This window comes from Palaemon carinicauda, chromosome 29, assembly GCF_036898095.1.
Source record: "Palaemon carinicauda isolate YSFRI2023 chromosome 29, ASM3689809v2, whole genome shotgun sequence".
NCBI lineage: Eukaryota > Metazoa > Arthropoda > Malacostraca > Decapoda > Palaemonidae > Palaemon > Palaemon carinicauda.
In genome coordinates, this window is record NC_090753.1 from 89,315,232 (window position 1) to 89,340,147 (window position 24,916).

The window sequence follows — 24,916 nt, forward strand, 5'->3', positions numbered from 1 at the left end:
CCATAGAGAACCAGTGGACCGAGGAAAAATTGAGGAGGTGTCAACAAGAAGTACTATAGTACCTGGCCACAGGTGGCGCTGGTAAGTACACCCCCTTCTAGTATTGTGATAGCTGGCGTATCCCTCCATAGAATTCTGTCGGGCAACGGAGTTGACAGCTACATGATTATCGGGTAAGTATATTCAAAAATTTATTTTACTAATAAAAATAACATTTTTAAAGAAAATTCATAATTTTCATATTTGAAATTTGCATTTCAGACAGGAACGGTATCATCAGTTTAACATGACTCCAACATGGAAGTTGTACAGAGCAGAAAGTGCAATGGCATATACAGAATAGGTGAAGCAGCTGGACCTACATTGAGTTTCCTTTATCAAAATGGAATTAAAAAATGCATTCTCTGTGCTGGACATAATCAACAATGTGCTTTGGGCAAGTGCTAAATTGACCTTTAGTTAATTTTCAGTCCATCAATATAAGATTAATTAGACAAGCAGGTAATATTTCTAGCCTGTAATAGGACCAATCCACAGAATTTGCAATGGAAAGTCTCTTTAAAATTGTATTAAAATATCAGAAGTTTTGTAAAGTCATCTTGTGATAATTTTATGGGTTCTTTCACACATGTTAGCTTTGGTCAAGAGGGAATCTAACGGGAAGTGGGCATTGTAAGTTTTGGTTATGACCTTGGTTCTGCGCAATACCCAGGGATTTACACACGTGTTGATCAGTACCTCACCTGGATGGATAATAAAAGGTAAGGTGTTTGTAAGTAACTTGGTTATATTTTCAAAGTGTTTCATCTGGCTAAAAATGATTTAGTTCAAGTTTGGTTTATTTGAATTTCATCTTTGCTATCCTTCTACAGTTGATAATTTCATCTTCAATGAGTTTCTTTGCTTTGCTAGGTGTAGCCTATTGTCTTTATCATGTTAATGTATTTATTTCTAAACTTTATAATCGTTTTCATATGTAAAATTTCATGTGACTCTCAAAAGGCAATTTGTAGGTTGTATAGGCTATGTGCAAGTTACACCTTCAGATGCTAGGATGTGACAAACTTAGGTTATGGTGACAATAGTGTAATGTACCTAAAGCCTGAATTGAATTTAAGAATTATAGAGTTGGGGCCATAAGCTCTTTCTGCAGAGTCCTAGGAGGCCACTCAACATTAAAGTGCAGCTAAGGGAAACTCACAGTTGTATTAAGTAAAAGTCTTGAGGTTGGATAGCGAGAAGCAAGAAATGATATAGGAATAGAGGAAGGCTATAGATGAAGTTGAAAGGTTGGTTGCAGCTAGGGGTCCTAAAAGGATGCTGCTACAAAGACCTTTAAGTAATAACTACTTATCTAGGATCAAATTTGTTATGGATAAGGGCACAAGTCTTTGTTGGTAATGTGGATCATTTTAGCTGCTTCATGTGTACTCATTTCTAAATAGCTTGTGCATTGGTGTACCCCTTTTGCTTTTATCTTTAAAAAAAATTAGGTGTGTGTAGATGATGTGGTAGGTAAGTGTCAAGTGTGAAAGATAAAATTCCTTTGACATCCTCAGGCAGAAAACTTTTGTCTGTTAATCATTCAATCTGGTGAGTTTGAAGACTAAGAGTCTGTGTAGCTGTGGTGAGAGTGTCAAATGTTAGTGAAAAAGTTGCTTTTGACTTCCTCTGGTTAGTACCATTCATTATGGTGTGGAAGTTTGTTTTTGGTTTTCCTCAAGGAGGTGGTGGTTTATGCACATGTAAGTGTTGATCATTTCGACCTAAGTGGAGAATATTCAGATAGAATTTATAGGTGTTATTCAATGGATTTGAGTAACTGAGAATTACTGAAAAGTTTTAGGTAATTGTAGGAGCTCTATTAATAAGAGTAGAGTTATGAGAGCAAAGAGAACATTATTATGACTATTACTAACAATTTCTTTTTGCTTTTGAAAAATTTCTTGCTTTGGAAGATACAATTGTTCCAACACTAAATACAAACCCTACGCTATTTATAGGGATATTACTTTTGGCAAAGCTGAAAGAATTTTAGTGAGGGATAACCACCCAACCACTAGTTAGCGGGAGTGGTGGGGGTAGCGAGCTACCCTGCTCACGCACACACCTGGGCTGAGCACCCACTTTGCTTTCTGGCTCAGTAGAGGACAATCACTGCCGCTCTCTCCCGCTGTTAAGGCTTACCATTTGATTGTTTAACAGTTACAGTAATTCTGTTTTTCTTATTCTTAAACTTATGTTTATTCCGTAACTGGAATACAAACCACGCTATTTATTAGGGGTTATACTTTAGGCGGAGCTGAAATGACGAGCCATTAAAATTTAGCGAGGGTTAACTACCCACACCGCTAGTTAGCGGGGGGGTAGCTTGCTACCACTCCCACTCACACACCTGTGATTTAGTTCACTTTACTTTAGGCTTGGATCACATGTAATGTTTTTATATACTGCATATTTAAGCTTTTATTAAAATTCCTGTTTGTATGACAGTGTAGTGCGGACTCGGTTTCTGCCGCAAGGGAGTCGTCATTGTGGTGACACTCCTTCTCCCTTACTACGCCGCTCTCCCTCTTACGTTGATGACTGGCAGATCCTCTGCAGGGAACACCTTTCCTGTTCGCTGGTTAGGTTGGGCTCCCGAATAATTTCTTCAGTAATTAAGTTTTAAGTAATAACTTTGCAATTTGATATTTTCAGCTCTTGACCCCACACTCCTTGCAGCGTTGGGCCAACGGCCTTACTCAGCTGGTAGAGGGAATGCATAGTCTTTACCTTTTCTACTCCCTCTAGGGGAACCCTCTTCCCACCAAGGGTTGAAGTTTCTCCCGGGTATTCTTGTTTGCAGCAGATTTATGATTTTTAATTCTGTTTTTACCGTTCTCTTGCTGCTGCTTTTCTTCTCAAGACGATGACAGCAGGCGAAGGGAGTGTGCAGTCATTACTGTATTATTTTTCTGTTCTCTCAGGGGACACCCTTCCCATCTGGGGGTTCGGTGAATCTCCCGAGTGAGTTTCTTTCATAATTTCTATATTTCCTAAGATAGTAATTCAGTTCTCCTTCGTTCGGCTAAGTCAGCCGACGTAGAAAGGGCAGATCCGTTCGTTCTTGTGGAATCTGCCTACATACCCCGTCACAGTCTTGTGCTGAAGGGAGCTCCCTACCTGTGGCAACTCCTGATCAGCTCACTGGTTATGACCTTTTCCCTACGGGTCCCTACGGGACGAGGTCCCTGCTGATAGTGATAATCTCTGTTTCACTCTAAGGCTCTCCTTCGTTCCACAATCTCAAACGTAGGAACAAGGGCAGTTTATACTTTGGATGTTCCAGTTGAGAGATCCCTAAGGGGTGAATCCAGAAACTAGCCTCGGCTACATTTCTCAGGTAGCACTTGATGCCAACTTTCAACTAGAACAAGGCTTGTTGAAGGGAAGCAGAGAGCACGGCCAGGAGGTATGCCTCCAGGGCTTGGACAACTTTTGCTTCCGAGGGAGAGTTTTCAACTGTTCAGCAACCTTCCCATTTATGTGGGGAATTGCTAACAGCTCGACAAAGATCAGCAACTGCTATCTCGTCACTGAAGACTGTGCTTCTCCCCCTGGGGCTGGGGGAAAGCAAAATCCAAGGCAAGGTCCTCTTACCCTAGGGCTGTAGGAAAGGAAAGCATAGTTCTAGGCGATGGCCTCCTTCGGGAGAACATTCCTCTCATTCGCAAAAGAAAGCTTGTGATCAGCTTTTTGTGACAGAGCAGACTCCCTCTCCAGAGGAACCTGCTAAACTTTTCCCTATCAAGTGGAGTTTCCAACCCTTCTTCACCATGGGCATTCTTATCCGCCTGCGGTAAGATGCCTGTTTGAACCTTCGGGTTCTTGTGACGATTAAGTTGAGCCTTCGGGCTCCTGTTACGCCGAACCTCAGGGCTCTTGTAACCCTGGGCCTTTGGGTCCTCATTGTGCCGAGCCTTCGGGCTCTTGTAACCCTTGTTATGAAGAGCCTTCAGGCCGTCGTAACCCCGAGCCTCCGGTACTTGGTACTCGTCGCGCTGAGCCTTTGGTTTCTCATGACCCTGAGTCTTCAGACTCTCATCGCTTCTAGCCTTCGGGCTCTCGTGAACCACATTACGCTGAACCTTTGGGTTCTCGGGGCGCTCATCACTTGCTACGCTGGGCCTTCGGGCTCTTGTAACCCTTGTTAGGCTAGGCTTTTGGGCTGTCATATTCTTGTCGACTTTGGGCCTCCAGGTCCATGATACTCAGAAACCTATGGTTCTCGTGATACAGAGTCTTCTGGTTCTCATCACGCTTAGCCTTCGTGCTCACATTTCGTTTTGCCCCCAGGCTGTCGTAACCTAGAACCGCCAGGTGCTTGTCTCACTGAACCTCTCGGTTCTCGCGACCGTGAGCCTTTTGGATCTCGTCGCGGTGAGCCTTCGGGCTCACGTGGCTTCGGGCCTTTGGACCCTCGTCATGCGGAGCCCTCTGATTCTCGTGATCCCCGAGCCTTCAGGCTCTCGTCGCATTGAGCCTTCAGGCTCTCGTGACTTCAGTCCTTCGGGGTCCCGACTTGTTGAGCCTTTGGGCTCTCGTGCATTCAGACCTATGGGACCTCATCATGTTGAACTTTTTGGTTCTCGTAACCTTGAAAGGCCCTCAGGCTCTCATCTCACCGAGCTCGTAATAGTCTCGCGTCACTGAGAAACCCTCACTCTCTGCGAGATCAGCGACAATCTCGTTACTGCCAGGACGGAAGCAGAGCAAAAAGAATTTTTACATTCTATTCAGTTCAATCCTTCTGGCATGTCTTGGTCTGCATTAGAAGCTAGCAAGAAAGCGTTTGCTGGCAACCCCATACGAACCTGCCTAGTACAGTATGTGTTTTTTTGCGTCCTGGACTAAAAAAACCTTATATGAGACTATGCCTTTTATGGAAAACTTTCGTCCCTGAGAAGATTTACATAACTTTTACAACGCGGCCAGACACACTTTGTCAGCTTATTTATGTTGGCAACCCCTGCCCACAAGGAGGGTAGGCAAACCAATGCAATTATGGACGCTACACTAACTATGTTTTGTTTTGTGGGCGTATGCGCTCGCGTCTTTAAAAATACTACAATTAGTTAATAAGTAATCAAAAATTCCTTGGGGAATAATGTTGCAATTCGTCACACATACATTATTCCCGCAAGCGGTCTTAGACTCATTTTCAAACGTTTACCTGGAGACGAAGAATATGCATGCACGACCGCATGTACATATGCGCGCAAGCGATTTTTCTGATGAGAAGGGCTATAGACCATCTTACAATTAGAACCTCATTCTAATAAATTATAAGTGCTGATGGCTCTATCCCTTACAGGGTGTTGATGCTTATATCCCTTACGGAACCCAGGTTATATTTACTCTTCTACCTTCCCGTAACCAGGCATACAGTTACGCTTCTTTTCACGCAGGTTTTCCCTTTGCAGATTCTCTTACACGCTACACAGAGAACTGCAATACCTATTAAAGGAAAAATCTTTCCTCATTGGTCCACTAGCACCTCAAGTCTTAGTGGAGTCAAGCAACAAATTCCTTGGACAGCCTGGCTCAACTGAAGTCAGAAGAACTGACGGACCTCAGATAGTGAGTGGCAGACGAGAACCTCTGCAAAGAGGTTGATCTTGTCCCCCCCCCCCCTCCTCCTCCCTCTGGAACTGATGCGTTTTTTGATTGCATCAAAAGAAGGTGGGGGGCCCATATAGCACACCAAACCATCTGCATCCTTTGGTCTGCATCAGAAAAGTACCAGCATGTAAATCTCTTACAGAACCATCTAGCAGTAGAGATACTCAGAAAACAGCTCAATGTCCTTATCTGCTTGCTTTATTCCAGACAACAGGAATGTGCTTGCAGACAATCTGAGCAGAGTGACTCGGATAGTAGGCTCTGGATGGTCTTTGAATCATCTAGTAGCCAACAAAGTCCTGACTTTGTGGGGTTCCCCGACTGTGGACTTGATCACAATTGCCCTGAACTTCCAGTTACCGCTCTACTGTTCCCAAGTCCCAGAACCCCAGGCTCTGGCAAGATGCATGCCATCAACATTCTGTCTGATGAGAAAAGTCCTCAACCAAGTCAGGATAAGCAAGAACTTATCAACGACTCTAATAGCTCTGCCATCGCATCACGCAGAATAGTTTCAGGACCTTCTGCAACTCGTGACAGCTTTGGAGGGAAGTTCCTCCACGACACGATCTACTCAAACAGCCAAATGTCAACACCTTCCACAAAGCTGTAGCTTCGCTTCGACTTAACGCCTGGAGACTATCCAGCACTTTTTCACAGCGAGGCTTCTCGTAATGAGTTGCGGAAAGAATGTCTAGAGACCTCAGACCCTCTTTAGCGTCTGTCTTCCAGGCAAAGTTTTCTATTTTTTGTGGCTGGTGTTATGGAAGGGGTATCACTCCCCCGATGCCTCTTTTCTAACAATAGCGGAGTTCCTTGTCCACCTCTGGGAAGAAATGCTTCTCTTGGTTTCGGCAGTCAAAGGTTACCGCTCAGCCTTAGGTCTCGCCTTTAAACTGAAGGGAGTAGATATTTCCTCGTCAATGGAACTTTTTCTCCTCATACGAAATTATGAGATGTCTTGTCCTCTGTCGAAGGTTGGACGTCCTCCTTGGATCGTGGTTCGAGTCCCCTATGAACCATTACGCCAGGCAAGAAATCACCACCTTATTCTGCAGATGGTGTTCCTACTTGCTTTCATTTCGGCCAAAAGAGTCGGTGAACTGCATGGTCTATCAGACGACATCTCCCATTCAAGGGGAGAGGTAATTCTCAGCTTTGCCCCCTAGTTTATTGCCAAGACTAAAAAATCCGGGGGTAGGGTATCCTAAATTCGGACCCTTTAGGATCGAGAGTCTTCATTCTGTAACCTAAGACCCAGACCAACAAGTGCTTTGCCCAGTGAGGAGTCTGGGGGGTTACCTAAAAGAACAGCTGCAGCTCCTCCCCATGTCTCGGGAATATTTGTCAGCACAGGGAAGGTCAAGAGGAGGGTCATGAAGAACACAATTTCATCATGGAATTGCAGTCATTGACCTTGCACTTAATCCTGACCCTCCTCCACAACGAGGACCCAGGTACTGCAAACGGCCATGTGGAAGCGTCAGATGACCTGACTGCCCACTACCTGCAAGATGTAACACACAGAAACAAGGATATGTTTTCCATTGGTTATGTGGTGGGTGCACAACAAGTGGCCCTTGATGGACAAGTAGCAGAGGATTAAGGGCTGAAGGAGTATTAGTACTGGCTTCTTTCTTTTCTTCCCTTCTCCTCCTCTGGGGAATCAGCTCCTTGGTACTCAAGTACAGCTGACCTCGCGCCTCTGCAGGTAAGATCCACTTCCCTTGTGTAACGCAAGTATAGAAATAATATTTGTTGCGTCCCTAATACCTCTTGCAAGGGGTGCTATTGGGCAAAGTCTCAGTACTCCTAGATTCCAATGATGCGAGATCCCATTACTAAGACCAGCCACATTGCTAGTATCACAGACACACAGCTTCTGCAGGTCACTAATCTTGCAAAGCACAACTATTTTAGCGAGGACAGGGTTCCTACCACTTTCGATCTATATCGTAAGAGAGAGAACCTAGGGTCAAATCCCAAAACCAGTTGGCAAGAACTTCCTCCCTCCTAAGAGGTGTCATCCCTATAAATAGCATAGGTTTGTATTGTTGGAACAAATAAGAAATTTGGAAGTAATTTTCATTTTTCCTAATGATACAAACCTAGAGCTATTTATACAAATGGGCCCACCAGCGGTGTCCCCCTAGAAAGTCCTGCCCAGAAGCAAAGGGAGTGCTCAGCAGAGGTGTGTGAACGACCAGGATAGTTGGCTACCCCCACTCTTCCCACTAACTAGCGGTTGGGGTGGTAATCCTCGCTCAAATTCTCATGGCGAATCTTTCAGCTTCGCAGAAAGTTATAACCCCATAACTACTCAAGGTTTGTATCGTTAAGAAAAATACAAATTACTTCCAAATTTGTCATGTTTCTGCCTTAGCCATCAAATAAAGTGTACTAGTCACGTCCTACATGAGATTACCAGCTTATCAACACATATATGAACTCGCTGGTAATGAGGTATGTTTATTATCTAACAAGCAATATTATGTAAAATAAAGTAATTTATTTTTTGTGGCACGGGACATCAGCACTGTAGAATAGAGAAGAAACTTCCTATTATGCTGTAGCCTATCATTTATGTAATTAATTGTTTTTTGTACATCCTTATTGGTTTACTTTGATCCTTTAACACAAGGTATATGATTTCTTACAGAATATTTAATACTACATTAAATACTGTCTCATGTTGCAGTTTGTGTATATATGTTTTGGAAAGTTGAAAAAGCATTAAATACACCATAAATTACCTGATATGAAAAGCAATTGGGTATTAAAAGACAATTATATTATGGCTTTATTTCAAATATCCCTTTTTTATTTGCAAATATATACAAAAACTCATACACAAAAGTAAATCCAATCTTTGGTTGGCAGGGTACAGAGGCAATACATGTATCGACTCCACGTTAAAAGCAACTTGAACGGGTTACATTCTTATCTTTACTTAAATATAATGTATTGGAATACCATTTCTCTATGCAATGTTTGACCCATTATTGTTTTCTATATATATATGTATATACTGTATATTCATCTTAATTCACTAAGCATTCCCAAAGTTAACAACCATATACTGTATATGTATGTAGGCTATGTAGAACAGAGGGAAGATAAAACCTGGATGCCGGAATGTTGCTTTTGATTAAATGTAAATGGGTTAATTTGCACATCTGTACATTTAGATATAAAGCCTCATGTTTATTCATAACTATTACAAATATAACAGCCAGTAAAAGAAAATATACCAGGTGCAAAAGGTCAGTCTCTAATGTACACCTGGTCTCATTTCATTAGGCCTGAAAAAATAATACCAAATTAATTGAAAAATGGCACTATTTAATACTGGACTGGACTGAGCCTTTTTCAGGTGTCAAATGCCAATAAATTGTTGCGAACTAAAATACATTACATCCTATGGTTTCGACTATGGTTACCACTTTATTGTAAATAATAGTTATTGTAAATAAGTTCTCTATTTCACTAAATTTTGTATCTTTTTTAACTACTAAATATCTTAAAACACTGATTTTATGAATACAACTGATCAGATCTGCTGCCACAAAAAGAAACTTAAAAATACATGAGCTGACCATGAAATTTGACTTGCCCACAAAATTGTTGACCATGAAATTTGACTTGCCCACGAAATTCTTGATATAGTGTTTGGTGATAGTTCAGTATTTTAATTATCATACTGTTCATATTTCACCAAAATTCAGTGTCTAACCACACACCTTAAAGCCCTGTCCACATGATCGAGTATGCCCGACGGGCAAACAGCGATACCAGACCACAATAGGTAGTGAGAATGAGGGTTAATAACGTCAGAATCGGGAAAACCACAGCAGGGATCTGGCAACACTATTGGTTGCCAGATCCCTGCTGTGGTTTTCCCACTTCTGATGTCATCAACCCTCATTCTCACTACCTCTTGTGGTCTGGTATCACTGTTTGCCCGTCGGGCATACTCGATCATGTGGACAGGGCTTAATTTTGTGACAAAGCATGTTATAAATAAAAGGCAATGTTTAAACATACGATTTCCCACACATTCAGTTGGAATTTTCCTTTAAAAAAAATAAAGATAAATTCCTGTAGCAAAGAAATACTGTAATCAAAATCTGTAGTAAAGTAATGCAAAATTGTAAATAAATTTCAACACTATATAGTAAAATTTCTTTTTTTAAAATTCCAAACTACCAATTGTTGCAATAGGATTTGCATCCGCCAATACCAAATCAAAACACATTATTAATCCTTTTGTTTAATAAACTAGAGTATGTCATAAAGCCATTTTAGCCCCAGCACATAAATATCTCATACATCAAACTTCAAATCAGAATGGGAAATTTTACTAGCAAGAACTTCATTCTTTCTTTTTAAAGAGCAAAGATATAATACATAGAGTAAAATGTATACATATAATTTTTTTTTTTACCTTGATTATAACAGACGAAGCAAAACTTAATCTCAGAGGTGATTCAAGTATCAGGGACGGCCTATAAGAGTGAGAAGGCTTCAAAATGGACTAGTGCTAGGGTACAATGTAATGGAATTTTGGAGTTCTGAATCTAAATTACATTTCAAAAGACAACTATTTATATATATAAACAAATGCACCAAGACCCATTTACATTTACCTATATCAATGAAGTATTTCATATTCAGTATTTTTCCCACCAAGTTACTCTTAGCCATGGAGAACTTACACGTCATTGTAGGCGAGAGAACACAATTGCCCGTTAAGTCGAGGCAATCTTGACATGTGTACTGTTGGTCAATCACATAACGTACTGGAATCTTAAATATAGGAAATCAACAACAGACACCAACTAATGTGCAACTGGATACATTTAAAATATTTCATACAAAAATAATGTCTTGAAGGTGAAACAAAAGTGGGGAAAAGGTAAATGGAAAATTGTAATATATCAATAAATGCAGTGCAAGGCAATATAAATATTAATCTGAACTTATACAAATATAAATATATTTATATATATGTATTGTATATATAAGAACCACTACAAGTAGCCTATCATAAGAATTTTAAGTCATAAATATATTTGAGCAGAGCAACATAAATCACAGCTTTAATGAAGCCTTAAGAAATAATATGCTGTTAACCTTTAGTCAATTTTTTCCCTTCCACGATATCATCTTGGGATCTGACGGAGAGGTGATCGCTCACTAAAACGTTGCGTAAAGGCATGTTGACGGTTGGGGGGAGAGGCTGGAAAATATCGCAACAGTTTGACCCCCAACCATTCTGCGTCACATTCCGCAACCCAAGAGAATGGAATTTAAACTCCATATATGTTATCCAGGTTTATTCTTCAGGATGAAATCTTTTACTTATATCAAGTATTCGGCATTACAGTACTTAGAAAACACCCATTTCCCACTCACTTCAACAGACAACATTTAAATAACAATATTTTATCATTCAACTTTCTCTGTGACCATATTTTCAGTTTTAATTTTACATCATTTCTTTTTCCTTAGGTTAAATAATTAAGGAATAAATTTTGCTTTATATAATAACAATTTAGAAGAAAACATTTTAAACCAATAATCACTTAATATATTATCTAAACAATAAACAACAATTTGTAAGTTTCTTTTTCACAGAAATATCTACTAACTTAGAAATTTTAAAAAATTATAGGAATGTTGAAATATTAAGTAAATATCTTGACAACAGGTACATTTTATGGTAAAATATAAAAAATTAAAATGATTGCAAGTAAGCTAAAGTCTCTTTGCATTACTGAATGAAACAAAAGATAAATATATTCAAGTGGAAAACACTTACAGCATATAGTAGATAAGAAGGTTTGAAATAGTCTTCGTTTTCCTCACATAGTATCTTTGTAATAACCTCTAGGGGTCAAGACTTAATTTCACTTAGCCTCCAAGCTGCAGCATGATTTAATAACTATCAATACTTTTTTTTTTTTTTTTTTTTTACTTTAGGTACCATAAGTAGAAAGGCTGCGGTACACTCCTTTGAGGGATCCTCTTTTCTCAGAGGATCATTGTAAACTCGCACCTCATATGATTCGAGTCGGAACCGTATTCAGGCCAGTAGATGTTCCCTGGTACATGATCTTACTAAGGACGAGGGAACTCGGGTTGGTAACTCATAGACCTATCAGTTGAATCAACAGTTGACATGGCCTTGCTCTTCCAGCTCATTAAATGAAGAAGGGCTTAGGTGGTGTTCAAATGCCTTTACAGTACACTGCAAGTCCAGTCTCTAAACACCAACCTGACCCTCTCCTCAAAAGTTCATAGGCAATCTTGAGGTACCAATACTTGTTTCATAACACTTCAATCGTATTTATATCCTCACTAGTGAAATGAAATGCCTAACAAGATATCCAGCGTACAGCTTCATTTTCAACTGCATGTTACACCTGGGGTGGATGAGTGGTAGAATACTGCTGAATAATGACACTGGCTATGCCTATAAATCAGAACTAAACTGAGATATAACAGTATGTTATATTTTCATATACAATTTTCCTTACAAGTTTTATTTATACGGTTTCTCAGGGATAGTTAACAAATAGTATGCTATCAAAGCTAGTTCCTTTCTTTAAAAAAAAAAATGAGGGAAAGGATAATTCTCAAGAAGGGAAGTTTGAAATGAAAGTATCTATGAAAATTTCAGAAGTCGGCAATTGAATTTTCAATTTGATTGACTATTAGCGACTCGGCCAAATCTTCTCACTTTGTTTAAGGTGGCTTTATCATGAAAGTTTTTGGTATTTGGAAGGGATTAATTCAATGTGTTAATTCTTATGGTGGAAATTAAATTTGCTTTAAAAAAAAAATCCAAGTTTGAACAACCCCCTAGAACAAATCAGAATTGACCACCAAGTTACCGCTGTGCTAAGATCAATAATAAATTAATATATAAATATCTATACTGTACTGTATACATATACAATACATACAGTAAAACCAACCTTCATCTTATCTGAAAAGCCCAAAAATCTCCATCTTGAAATATAACTTCTTATCTACTGTACATCATCCTTTGTTATCACCAGTAATGCCATAAAGACCCTAATAAATCATAGCAGGGAAATATAAATTTCTTAAAATAAACTTTAGATAAATATAAACGACCATCTATCAAAATAATAAAGTAGGAAAAATTAAAATGATCTTTACTTTTACTCATGATATGAATGAATCATGTCTTGAGCAATAATTAATATATTTCAACTGTCATTTATTGACCCTACCTCACTTACGTAATGTCATGATAATATATCATGGCCTTACGTGGCACTTCTCAATACCAAACACGAACCTGTAATGCAAATGGCGTGTGCTCTTAACATATAAAAAATTACTGTAGAAGTTCATATACTTTGCTTATAATTAGTATAGTCATTGCTATCATTCACGGCACGATATCCAACTACATGAGGGAGAGTAGTGTACGTTTAAAAAGGTCAGGATTTTGTGCGCAAAAATTCTTTGTTACTTTACACCTACTGTTATCTCACCTGGATCCAACAAACTTTTATATTTATGCATACCTGACAAGCGAAAAAGTTTTCTTTTAAATGAACACAATGAAATTATAGCAAATGATTCCACTAAATAGACACTCAGATGAAAACATTGAACATTAAGCCAAGAAGCAACCATTCAGTATTACATTACTGATGCACATTAAAGTACGCATTGTCTGGACGAGCATCCAAACTTCCATTACATACCAACTGCTTAAAACAATGGAAAATATTCCGTATCATTAATAGTCTGGTTAGCCTTACAATTACAGTGGTTTGACATTATTCTACAAATTTTATGTCACTATTTAACCCATTAACTGTAATTACAGAGAACAAGGTACTGTACTTATTTTTGTATATTTTTGTACATGGAGAATATGCCATTTAAACAAAGCATAACATCTGGAATAATTCCTCACCAGCACCCTAGGAGAACGCAGCTCCTCTAATCACGTACATAAAACTATCTGAAATTTACCACAAACAGGCGAACACACCCAAATCTCACTTACTTTGTTGTCCTATAAGATCTAAAAACACATCCACAGCATTTGGTTTAATAAATATAGAATTTCAAACTTTACCTATGATAAGGTCAAGAACCAATAAAGTTCTCGGATGACTTGGCCCAATATAAAAAGATACAAACTGGATTCCAACATTCTTTAAATTCTGTTTTTCTTATTAAAATTATCAAGCAATCTTATAATACTTTACAACAACCTTCAGTCATTCTCTGGTAAACAAAGAGGAAAGTTAAGAGGTACAATTACATAGTATTTCCAACAAAGGTCATGGAGGATTGTCAAAACTGACCCATAAAAGAACCGAAAATGCTTCTGGCTCATCTTTCATTACATAATACCTTCATAACCTGAAATATCCTTTAAATAAAAGGGGATATAGCTACTAATTACTTTGCTAACAGTCTTGCACCTCCAAAAATATGAGGAATAAAAAATGAAGAAAAATATAGAAAGAATTTAAGAGAAAAATAAGACAGAAAAGAAGTACTCTAAAAAATAAAAGAAAATCTACAGTAAATGTGAAAATCATAGGAAAATTAAATTATCTAAATAAAAATTATGCAACTAAAATTAAAACCCTATATACCTGGGAGAAATTCTTTCCGAATCTCAATAATTCTAAGTACATTTCCGTTAAAAATATGCTTCGATTCTGAAGGCAATTGTGCAGATTACTTTCCTTTAAATATCACAAATACAATGTCCTATATAATTGATAATGCTAATGTAAAGTATCATATAGCCAAAACAAACACAATGTCTTATAAATGTCAAAATTTTTGGCGTACTTTACGTACTGTACTCGCTCAATCAAGGCTGCAATTTTTGTATGCTTTATTTAAAGTAAAAAACCATAATCTATTGTAGTTATTTATAAAATTCTATTAATGCAGACCTTTTTCCCAGAAAAAAAAAAAACTCAAAAGGGCTTATTGTGTAGGTTAAAGTACTGTTAGGTCTTCAGTGACTTTCCTGATTACCAAAGAAATAAATACTGTAGTTGTAGTTTTATAGAAGTTAAAGAAAATACCTCATTTCTGTTTTCATGAAGCTAACAAGATTTAATTAACCTTTCAATTCTGTTAATATAAGAGGCTACAAAACTTAAGTACAGTGATGTACATTCATTTCAAAAGTTGGGCTATATCTAAAAACCATATACTGTAGAAATTGTAATCATCATAAAAAAAGTTTCTTCATAAGCTCTCACGGATTATTAGGAGGTAGGGTAAGTTAAGTACAATTTTGGAGGGGAAAAACTTCTGGTATGCTAATATCTAATGTAATTTGAGCTTAGTTTTTCTCAAGAAAAAAAAAATGAAGTACCGTTTCTGACATTAATCATGAATTAACTTTGACAATTCAACAAAGTAAAGACAGTTCATACTTATGAATACTGTAATTCACCTTCACTTTATTAAGTAATAACTAAGTAAATAAATTATGTTTAGATGAATTCAAAGGCCAGACAACTCTTCTAAATTTAATGTTTGACCTCCATGAAATACGTCATTTAAAAAGGAACCCTAAATTTATTAACTGATATTTCTTTCCTTTTATTAAGTATTATTTACCATTCTTAGCGGAATTACCGACGACATATTTTCCCAGTAAAATCTCTTATGCATTTCAATAAATGTAACCTCGAGTTAATAGTAAGGTACTGAAGCACACATTTGAGTTTCAGAGAACTTGTTCATACAAGATAAATATAGGCCTTCCTCAGAACAAGTCTAACATTCATCTATTTCACTATGTTGAGTTTCCAAAGAACTAAATTACTGATGAATATATTTTTTTCCTGTCTAAACATATAGTCGTCTTGATCCCATTACTTGAGGGTTTGTTTAAATCAAATATAATACTGTAAAAATGGTATGACCCAGACAAGGGCTAGGTTTGAATCAAAATGATCTAACAGAGAAAAGTATAAAAGTAAAAAAACTATAAAAGGTTCAGAGGTGAAATTTATGGATACTCAGACCAATCATTCCACTCCACAAATCTAACAATAACCAAGAGACAAAAGTTGTAAAGTGTCAATTTCATCCTTATGACTACAAGAAGCATTAAAAGATCTTGAAGCATTCAAATATAGACCTTAAACTCTTTTCCCAGCAATCACATCGTGATTAATTTTTTCCACGTTTCGCACATGCACAATCACTTCCACCAAATACGTCCCTGCGATTCAAGACACAAGACTAATGAGAAAATGGTATCTGGACTAAGTGATTCTGCACATTAAAATTGACCTTATTGTACTCCCAAAAAGTTTAAGACACGTGAAATCTACCTTTGGAATGTTTAACACTAATAAACATGTCTAACAACGTAACACTGCACTATGCAGAGTAGAACAGAATATAACAAATGGCTAACATTTTATGATCCAACAGAGTGTTTGAGGAAATTCAGGCTACTAACATTGAAAGCTAACACCTTGCATACAATTCTAATCATTCAGTTGGTTCGGAAGTTGTCACACCTTGATTAGATAAACTTAGCAAACTCCAACATACCCTGTATACCATTCTAGGGCATAGGTAACAAAAGCTGCCTACAATATATATATATGTATATCTATTCTTACATAAATACTTAAGTCATAAGCTAAATCATTGGACAAACTTAACATTAATGTTAAAAACACCAAAACAATGTTATAATGTATCAACATATAATGTATAACATCAAATATTTCAACACCATTATCAAGGTCCCATACATCAAACTATAGCCTAAAATATGTATCAGTACTCAACATACATAAATTGAACAACATAAAAAGTAAGACCTTTACGATCATTTTGATTCTAGCGACCCACTAACAAAATTGTCGAGATTTCTTTCAAAGGAGGAAAATGTCCCTCAATACTTCAGGACATGAAATTTCATTTATCAGTTAAGATAATATATGTGACTGATTGGCACTCATCAGGAACCAGTTTTTAAGGTAAAAACATGAGAATTTACAAGGTAACGTATAACAACTTTAAATGAAGAACTGATCGACATAATACTGTAATATATACTGAAATCTTTGTAATTTCATCGGAGAAGGGGAATGATTAAGAGTAAAAACAATAGCTTGAAATACTGTTTACGCAGGAGAAAACAAATTCTTTTAAATATTTTGTGACACTGAAGATCTTACTTCATTCTCCATTATAAACGTACATATCAGAGACATCACTTCCACTTCCCTTAAAAATACTAAGCACAGATTTAAGCTTCCATTGATTACAATTAGGTAAGTTTCTACCTCCCCTTCCAAAGACCTTTCAGCAGAGATAATTACTTTTTCCAACGTCCACTTCAGTATAGAAATACAAACATGCGCATATGGTTGACAGAAAAGGGTAATATATACCGGTACCATTATAATTATCCTTCAAAAATATTTACCTCGTGATACATACCATGATACTTATCCTTCTAAAATATTTACTTTAGTTATAGGCGATATGCATAAAAAATACTACATACAGAAATGAAAAAAAAAAGCTATTCGTAATAATAGTTAACCAAGCACAAAACATAATTCTTCTTGAAACATCTATCAATCCAAAGAAATTTTGTGGTCACAACAAATGGATACTAAATATTTATCCTACATGTGTGCTTTAGATAAAATTGATTAACTCCACTACAAATTGTATATGTGAATTTTTACGAAATTTAGGGATTACAACTAATAAAAAACAGAATACCTCCAACAAAAGTAAAAAAAGATAAATACTAATAAGTCAAACCTTTATATGTAACCCACATAAGTTGAAAATTACCTATCTTTCGTAAATACCATCCATAAGCTTTCATACATACACCTTACTTAAATACATTTTCAGCATAAGCTCTAAATCTTCAATACTCAAAATTATGAAAAATGGACTGTTGTAATTATCATACACAATGCAATATAAACTGTCGGGGGTACCATCCATTAAATTCACTTGATACAATTACAATTATCTACATCATAAGCACTAAATTCAACTAAGTTGTTAAGTTATCCAACCAGTCTAGAGTATCTGCAATTTCTAGAGCAAGGATAAGTGGTTCAGGAAAATTAAAAGTTTGTAAAAGGTGAAACGTCTTCACATACTGCATTGTGGGGGACGAGTCTCAAGCCGAAATTATGCACAATGAGTTATGCACGTCAAAGTGGAAGAAAATACTGTAACCTCCAAAAGATTATACTGAAAATCACTTTCCTAATTATGCTTAGGGAATTCGTTTCAAAAGTAGTATTCCTCTTTCATCATGCAAAAATAAAAATAATAGTTGATACTACTTTTTTCATCAGATAATATAACCAAACTATCGATTCCAAAATCTAATTATCCCAAGTATGGCCTGAAATGTTTGTTCTTAAAAATAAAGATTGTTTCTTCTCTACTAAATTAAGACTACTTAAAAGTATACTGAATGAACAGACTATGAAGATAATGGCAAAATGAACTTAATATTAATTTCAAGAACTTTATATTGACTGTTCACATTCAAGTGTTAGTATTTTATCCACTGCAAATAGGGATTAGAATCACAGCTTTCTGCTACTCGTGTTTTGCTTTGGAAGAAAATTCTATTCATGCGAGATGAGAGAAAAAAAAAGAATAAAACAGACCTTGCACATTGAAAGGCAATACTGTACAACTCTGGTTTTAAAGAAAGGGATCCTGAATAGGTGACGTGGGGAAAAAGGAAATGATCTACCTAGATTGTAATTCTTAAGACTAAATGGACTTCATAAAAAGAAATTATAAATTTTATAACAAATGTTAGATCTAATAAGTATTTAGTTGCTTAATTAAAATTTGTATGATATTTACACAACTAATGGGCTGTACGGAATTGACAATGTTAACCAACTTCTCGTAGCAAAATTTTTGTCCTTACGTTCTCTCGTGTAAATACGATGGCACATGCAACGGCAATACTAGCTACTAGAATCTTTTATCACCCTCCCTTGAAATGGCAGAAACCGAAGAAGTTATGACACTAAAAAATCTCTACATTTGGCACTTTCTCTTTCATGGCTTCAACAAAATTCAATTTTTATGTACACCTATCCTGCCCATTTGTTTTTCTTGAAATGCAGTGAACAATACTTCCTCATAATTTAGTACCAAAAATTCTTTTATCAATCACTACCCAATTACTAGCTATAATAACTATTGAGACCTCTAAATTCAAAATTGCTCAGTACCTACCTCTAAGGGTCACAAAATTTTACTAAGTCACTTTAGTCATCTTCCACTGAAATTAATTTTGCGTTGGAAGAATGGGATCAGTCTCAGCATTACTGGCTGTAAGCTTAGGTGTGTTTCAGAGCCAGCTGAGAGGATTTCTTCTGTGGGGAAACAAAAGAAAAATGAAATCGCACTCCTGATAGCTGTGGCATGCAATGAGACAAGTCTTTCTCCAACTGCTGCCTTACATAAGGCATAACATGAACTGACCCATGGACATACTGGCATCTTAAGACATTTGGAACTAAATGCAAAGCTTTTTGTGATAAATTGACCATTGCTTCATTTCAAACAAGAACTCTCCCACCAGCTACTATAAACTTGAGATTCTCCAGCGAGATTCCTGTGACAAAAGACAGACAGTCCAAATGACCTCGACCCACACAACCCATATCTTAAGAAATAATTATCTTTGGTATAATTTCAGGATATTGCTAATAGCAGCCAATAAACTAAAAATAATCATTAGCTGTGGATAGCTGGTCTCGGGTACACAACCACCATACCTACCTACAAATTAGAATTATGCCGACTGGTTTCTTGAATGACATTGGAAAAATTTTTTAACAGAAACTATAAGTATAAAATTTAGTGTTTTGACAACAAATACATTAACAATAAATCTTCTCATTGATGAACCAGTTCAGGACAGTATAAACTCACATTTTGAGGTAAACTTATTGGTCGAGCGATTCGCTTATCCACGGGAAATTATCAAAAGTTTCATCAAAGTCATTCTCATCTAGGGGACTGAAATTATTATTATTCAATAACAAAGCACCATTAATAAAATTATTCTTGCCAATCTGCCGTTCAGAGCTCACAGCTTGGTGATAGCTATGTCGCAAATTTCCAGTACTATTGAAACTACTTTTTTTAGGTGTACTTGTAACCAAATCACAGAAAAATTCTTCTTTCAAATTTTCACACTGTTCAAGAAAAGTGTCTGGCTGTTGTGACGATTCGGGCCGCGATTTGTGAGCTCCCGTATTGCTAGTGCGTGACCGGCGGATAGACGCTTCGCCTTCTTTACCATTTCTTTGACCACTTAGATACTCATCACTGGCACATTTCTTGTACACACCATTCATACCACTTATCACACTTGTAGCAACATTATCCGCAGCTGCTGCTGTTGCACCAGCTGCGCCGCTACTGGCAGGTTCGTCCTCTTCGCACGTCGCACCTCTGGCCCGTCTCTGGCCCCTCACATTAACCAGTAATGGGGATACTGCTGTAGGCAATGCACTGGCACTGACTGCTCCTTGAGAGCGGACACGACGGGGAGGCGGCCCTCCTTGACCTCTGGCTAATCGTAATAGTGGACTCTGAAGGATTGGCACTGCAGCACCATTGTGTCCGCTGGCGGAAACACTTTTCACAAGTGTATCGTGGTGACCCAGCCTCCCCGGGTGTAACAGCGGAGAGCTAGCTGAACGCTGTCCTGGTCTCCAGCAACTTTGGTCCTTTGTGGGTGGCCTGAGATATGAGGCTGTTGGAGACCGCGTCACAGTGCTGTCTCTGAAGTTTGTTTCATCACTTAAGCCACTTGCTACCTTTTTAGGAGTACTAGTTAAACCAGTAAATTCATGGAAGCTCCGTCGATTTTTACTGTCAATATACTGCTCAAGAATTTTTCTTGGGGAGATCTGAAAAAAAAAACTCATGAATACACCTTATACTGTATACTTAATGGATTAGACATGAATATTAGCATTAGTTGATTACGAGTCATAGCCTCTTGACATGCTGTCACTAGAAGAGCATTCCACTTGGCTCTAAACTCAAAGATATCTCATTAATTATCTGAATAGTTAGCTCATAACCTACCTTTTCTTTCTAAAGGTGTCTTAATACAAAACTAAAGTATTGATACTGTAACTCATATTTGCTTAGAAGATATACAATAATTCCATTTAGAGGCTCCTTTATATATCAGTCAAAGGATATGTTCAGATGAGAGGTGAATGCTGAAGCAAATCTAAGTTAGAGAGCTTGGAGACCAGATGAGGTGAAAGTGAAACAAGACTAGGTTAAGTGCAACAGCTGGGTAAAAGACCAAATGAAATGATGAAGAGGAGAAGAACCACCAAAGGACCACAAGATAACATATAATCAGCCAATAACTTTACCTTCTTATCCTTGACATCGTCGAAATCAAAATTTTTGAAAAGTTCTTCGCGTTGTAGTTGATAAAAGGAATGTATGCGAACGTTTGGATCTCGGTGTAAAAGACTCCTAATCACAGACTTCATGGGTTCGGACGCAAAGTCTGGGGGCTCGTAATCGCACTTCGACACAGCCAGACTCATCGTTATGTGGTCATCATAGCCACTAACGGGGTACTGAAGGTCAAAAGGAAAACATTAGAAAGACGAAGAATTACTTTGATAATTCTACTCTATAATACTGTATACTGTACTGCACAATTGGAACTTGCCAAGACAGACAGCAGTAGTTGGAAAACTCTTTTAAATTGTAATGGATTTTAATAGTAAACAATCTTCTCTTACAGTTTTCACTAAATGTCACTGAAATTACTTAAGGCTTCAATCTCATACAAAACTTTATAATCTGTACTTGTGTGTCAGGACACTGAAGCTATTAATAGTATGCATCTCTACTATGTTTATACTGCTTATTCTACTAAACCTCGTTTCATCAATGTTTAACCGCAAAATATACAGTACAGTATATGAAAAAATCAAAATTTCTTTCCTTTCCAAAGATACATGGCCCCTAGCAGTTAATGGTAAAGTGGATCACTTAATAGTTTCCCATTTTACAGTTTTCTCTATCGAAATGACTATTAAAGATGTGATCTTCCCCCCTTCCTTATTGTGATAAGTTATATTGTAAATTTTGTGTATACAGCATATGTGAACATATAGCTTTTATTTTTTTTCCCATACAATGCATAACTTCCTCATATATCCTAAATATTGCAGGTGTTTCATTTTACTAGATTACGCTAAGCTGTACCTTACTTCCAACCTCTTTACCTTTGTGCACATTGAAACATGAACACTTATTTTTATAAAAAAAAAATATAATTTGAAAATAGATTTTCAGTGAATTCTGACAACCAACAATCAGCGAGATTTCTCTTTTTCCTTTGCAATCATTTTTCTACATTTATGACCATCAAGAATACTGTACCATATCCCACCCTCCTATCTCTCAACAGAAATGAGGAAAGCCCCTGTGCTATACAGACTTAATTAATTTAGGATACTGCTAAAAAATCAAGCAAAACTAGATAAGGAAGAGAGAAAATTTTATGCGTAGGATAATAGAGTATCATCATTATCATCTCCTACGCCTTATAACGCAAAAGGCGTCTATTAGATTTTGCCCGTCGTCTCTATCTTGACATTTTAAATCAATTATTCAACATTCATCATCTACTTCATAGTCCTCAGCCATGTAGGCCTGGGTCTTCCAACTCTTCTAGTGCCTTGTGGAGCCCAGTTAAAAGTTTGGTTAACTAATCTCTTGGGGAGTGCGTAGAGCATACCCAAACCATTTCCATCTACCCCTCACCATGATCTCATCCACACACGGCACTCAAGTAATCTCTTTTATAGTTTCATTTCTAATCCTGTCCTGCCATTTAACCCTTTTACCCCCAGGCTATTTGGAACTTTCCAACCCTTAACCCCCAGGGGTTATTTTTTTCAAGCACATTTTGCAGTATAATTTTTTTTAATTGATCTAACAGCCTTAATTTTCGTCATAGAGAAGGTCAGGTTGGTCTCATTCTCTTGGGAAATGCCTAAAGTTTCTCAAAAAAAAATATAAAAAATATGCCAAAAAAAATGTAAATAGCAGTTTTTTGCAAGGACGTACCGGTACGTCCATGGGGGTAAAGGGATGAGTTTTGTGAAACGTACCAGTACGTCCTTTGGGGGTAAAAGGGTTAACTCCCATTACTATAGAGTATAGTAATACATTATGATTTATTTAGGCAAATAACAAATGTTGTAACTCATTACTGAAGCAACACAGTATGTCAGGCACACCTCCATTCTATGTAAAGCTGGTGAAAAATGATATTTTAATTATAAAATAAATTTTTGAATATACTTACCCGGTGAATATATAATAGCTGCAACTCTGCGGCTCGACAGAAAACACACTCAAAAAACTCGCGAGCGATCGCTATGAAGGTTGCGGGTGTGCCCACCAGCGCCAACTGTCGGCCAGATACCACTCTTGCATGTAAACAAACCCTTCAATTCTTCTCGTCCCGCTGCGTCTCTATTGGGGACACTTTTATATATTCACCGGGTAAGTATATTCAAAAATTTATTTTATAATTAAAATATCATTTTTAAATATTTAACTTAGCCGGTTAATAAAGTTTACAGTGTATAAGCTAAGAGTTTTTTTTTTTTTTTTTTTGACAGTTATCAATATAACAAAACCAAAATATATAGGTACCTGGTAAGGAAGTTGACTTAGACTATTACTCTGCCTTGTAAGTCTGTCTTCCTTACGGAGCCCAGCGATCCTCTTAGGATGCTGAAAGACTCCTAGGAGCTGAAGTATCAAGGGCTGCAACCCATACAACTGGACCTCATCAAACCCCTAATCTGGGCGCTCTCAAGAAATTACTTTGACCACCCGCCAAATCAACCAGGATGCGAAAGGCTTCTTAGCCTTCCGTACATCCCAAAATTAAAAAACATTTCAAGAGACAGATTAAAAAGGATATTGGAATTAGGGTAATGTAGTGGTAGAACCCTCACCCACTACTGCACTCGCTGCAACGAATGGACCCAGTGTGTAGCAGTCCTCGTAAAGAGTCTGGACATCTTTTAAGTAAAATGACGCGAACACTGACTTGCTTCTCCAAAAAGTCGCGTCCATAATACTTTGCAGAGATTTATTTTGCTTGAAGGCCACGGAGATTGCTATAGCTCTAACTTCGTGCGTCTTAACCTTAAGCAAACATCGGTCTTTCTCATTCAAGTGAGAATGAGCTTCTCGTATTAAAAAATCTGATAAAATATGACAAAGCATTCTTTGACATAGGCAATGATGGTTTCTTAACTGAGCACCATAATGCCTCAGATTTACCTCGTAATGACTTAGTACGAGCTAAATAGAACTTAAGAGCTCTAACAGGACATAATACTCTTTCCAGTTCGTTGCCTACGATCTCTGATAAGCAAGGAATATCAAAAGATTTAGGCCAAGGACGAGAAGGCAGTTCATTTTTGGCCAGGAAACCAAGTTGAAGTGAACAAGTGGCTTTTTCTGTAGAAAAAACCGATGTTCTTACTGAAGGCATGAAGTTCACTGACCCTTTTAGCCGAAGCCAAGCACACTAGGAAAAGTGTCTTGAGGGTGAGATCCTTCAGGGAGGCTGAATGTAATGGCTCAAACCTGTCTGACATGAGGAACCTTATGACCACGTCTAAGTTCCATCCAGGAGTTGCCAAACGACGTTCCTTAGAGGTCTCGAAGGACTTAAGGAGATCTTGGAGATCTTTATTGTTGGAAAGATCTAAGCCTCTATGTCGAAAGACCGAAGCCAACATGCTCCTGTAGCCCTTAATCGTGGGAGCTGAAAGGGAGCGAACCTTTCTCAGATGTAAAAGAAAATCTGCGATTTGGGCTACAGAGGTACTGGACGAGGACACAGATGCTGACTTGCACCAGTCTCAAAAGACTTCCCACTTCGACTGGTATACTCTAATGGTAGAAGCTCTCCTTGCTCTTGCAATCGCACTGGCTGCCTCCTTCGAAAAGCCTCGAGTTCTTGAGAGTCTTTCGATAGCCTGAAGGAAGTCAGACGAAGAGCGGGGAGGCTTTGATGGACATTCTTTACGTGGGGCTGACGTAACAGATCTACCCTTAGAGGAAGACTTCTTGGAAAGTCTACCAGCCATTGAAGTACCTCGGTGAACCACTCTCTCGCGGG

The 24,916-nt window shown here is 37.6% G+C and overlaps 1 protein-coding gene and 1 long non-coding RNA gene across 2 annotated transcripts in view; one reads left to right on the forward strand and one right to left on the reverse strand.

Annotated features, from left to right (window-relative positions):
• The first annotated feature begins 265 nt into the window (after positions 1–265).
• On the forward strand, positions 266–9,075 carry LOC137622865 (uncharacterized). The gene is made up of 3 exons (XR_011040504.1): positions 266–436; positions 636–761; positions 8,545–9,075. It is a non-coding gene; the product is annotated as an uncharacterized lncRNA (long non-coding RNA).
• Positions 9,076–9,753: 678 nt separating this feature from the next.
• Positions 9,754–24,916, reverse strand: part of LOC137622352 (uncharacterized) — a 69,155-nt gene continuing 53,992 nt past the window's right edge. Inside the window, exons 9-10 of the mRNA XM_068352936.1 lie at positions 21,120–21,332; positions 9,754–20,636 (exon numbers count right to left, since the gene is read on the reverse strand). Coding sequence (XP_068209037.1) covers positions 19,665–20,636; positions 21,120–21,332 — 1,185 coding nt within the window. The 3' untranslated portion in view covers positions 9,754–19,664. The remainder of the gene's footprint in view (positions 20,637–21,119; positions 21,333–24,916) is intronic.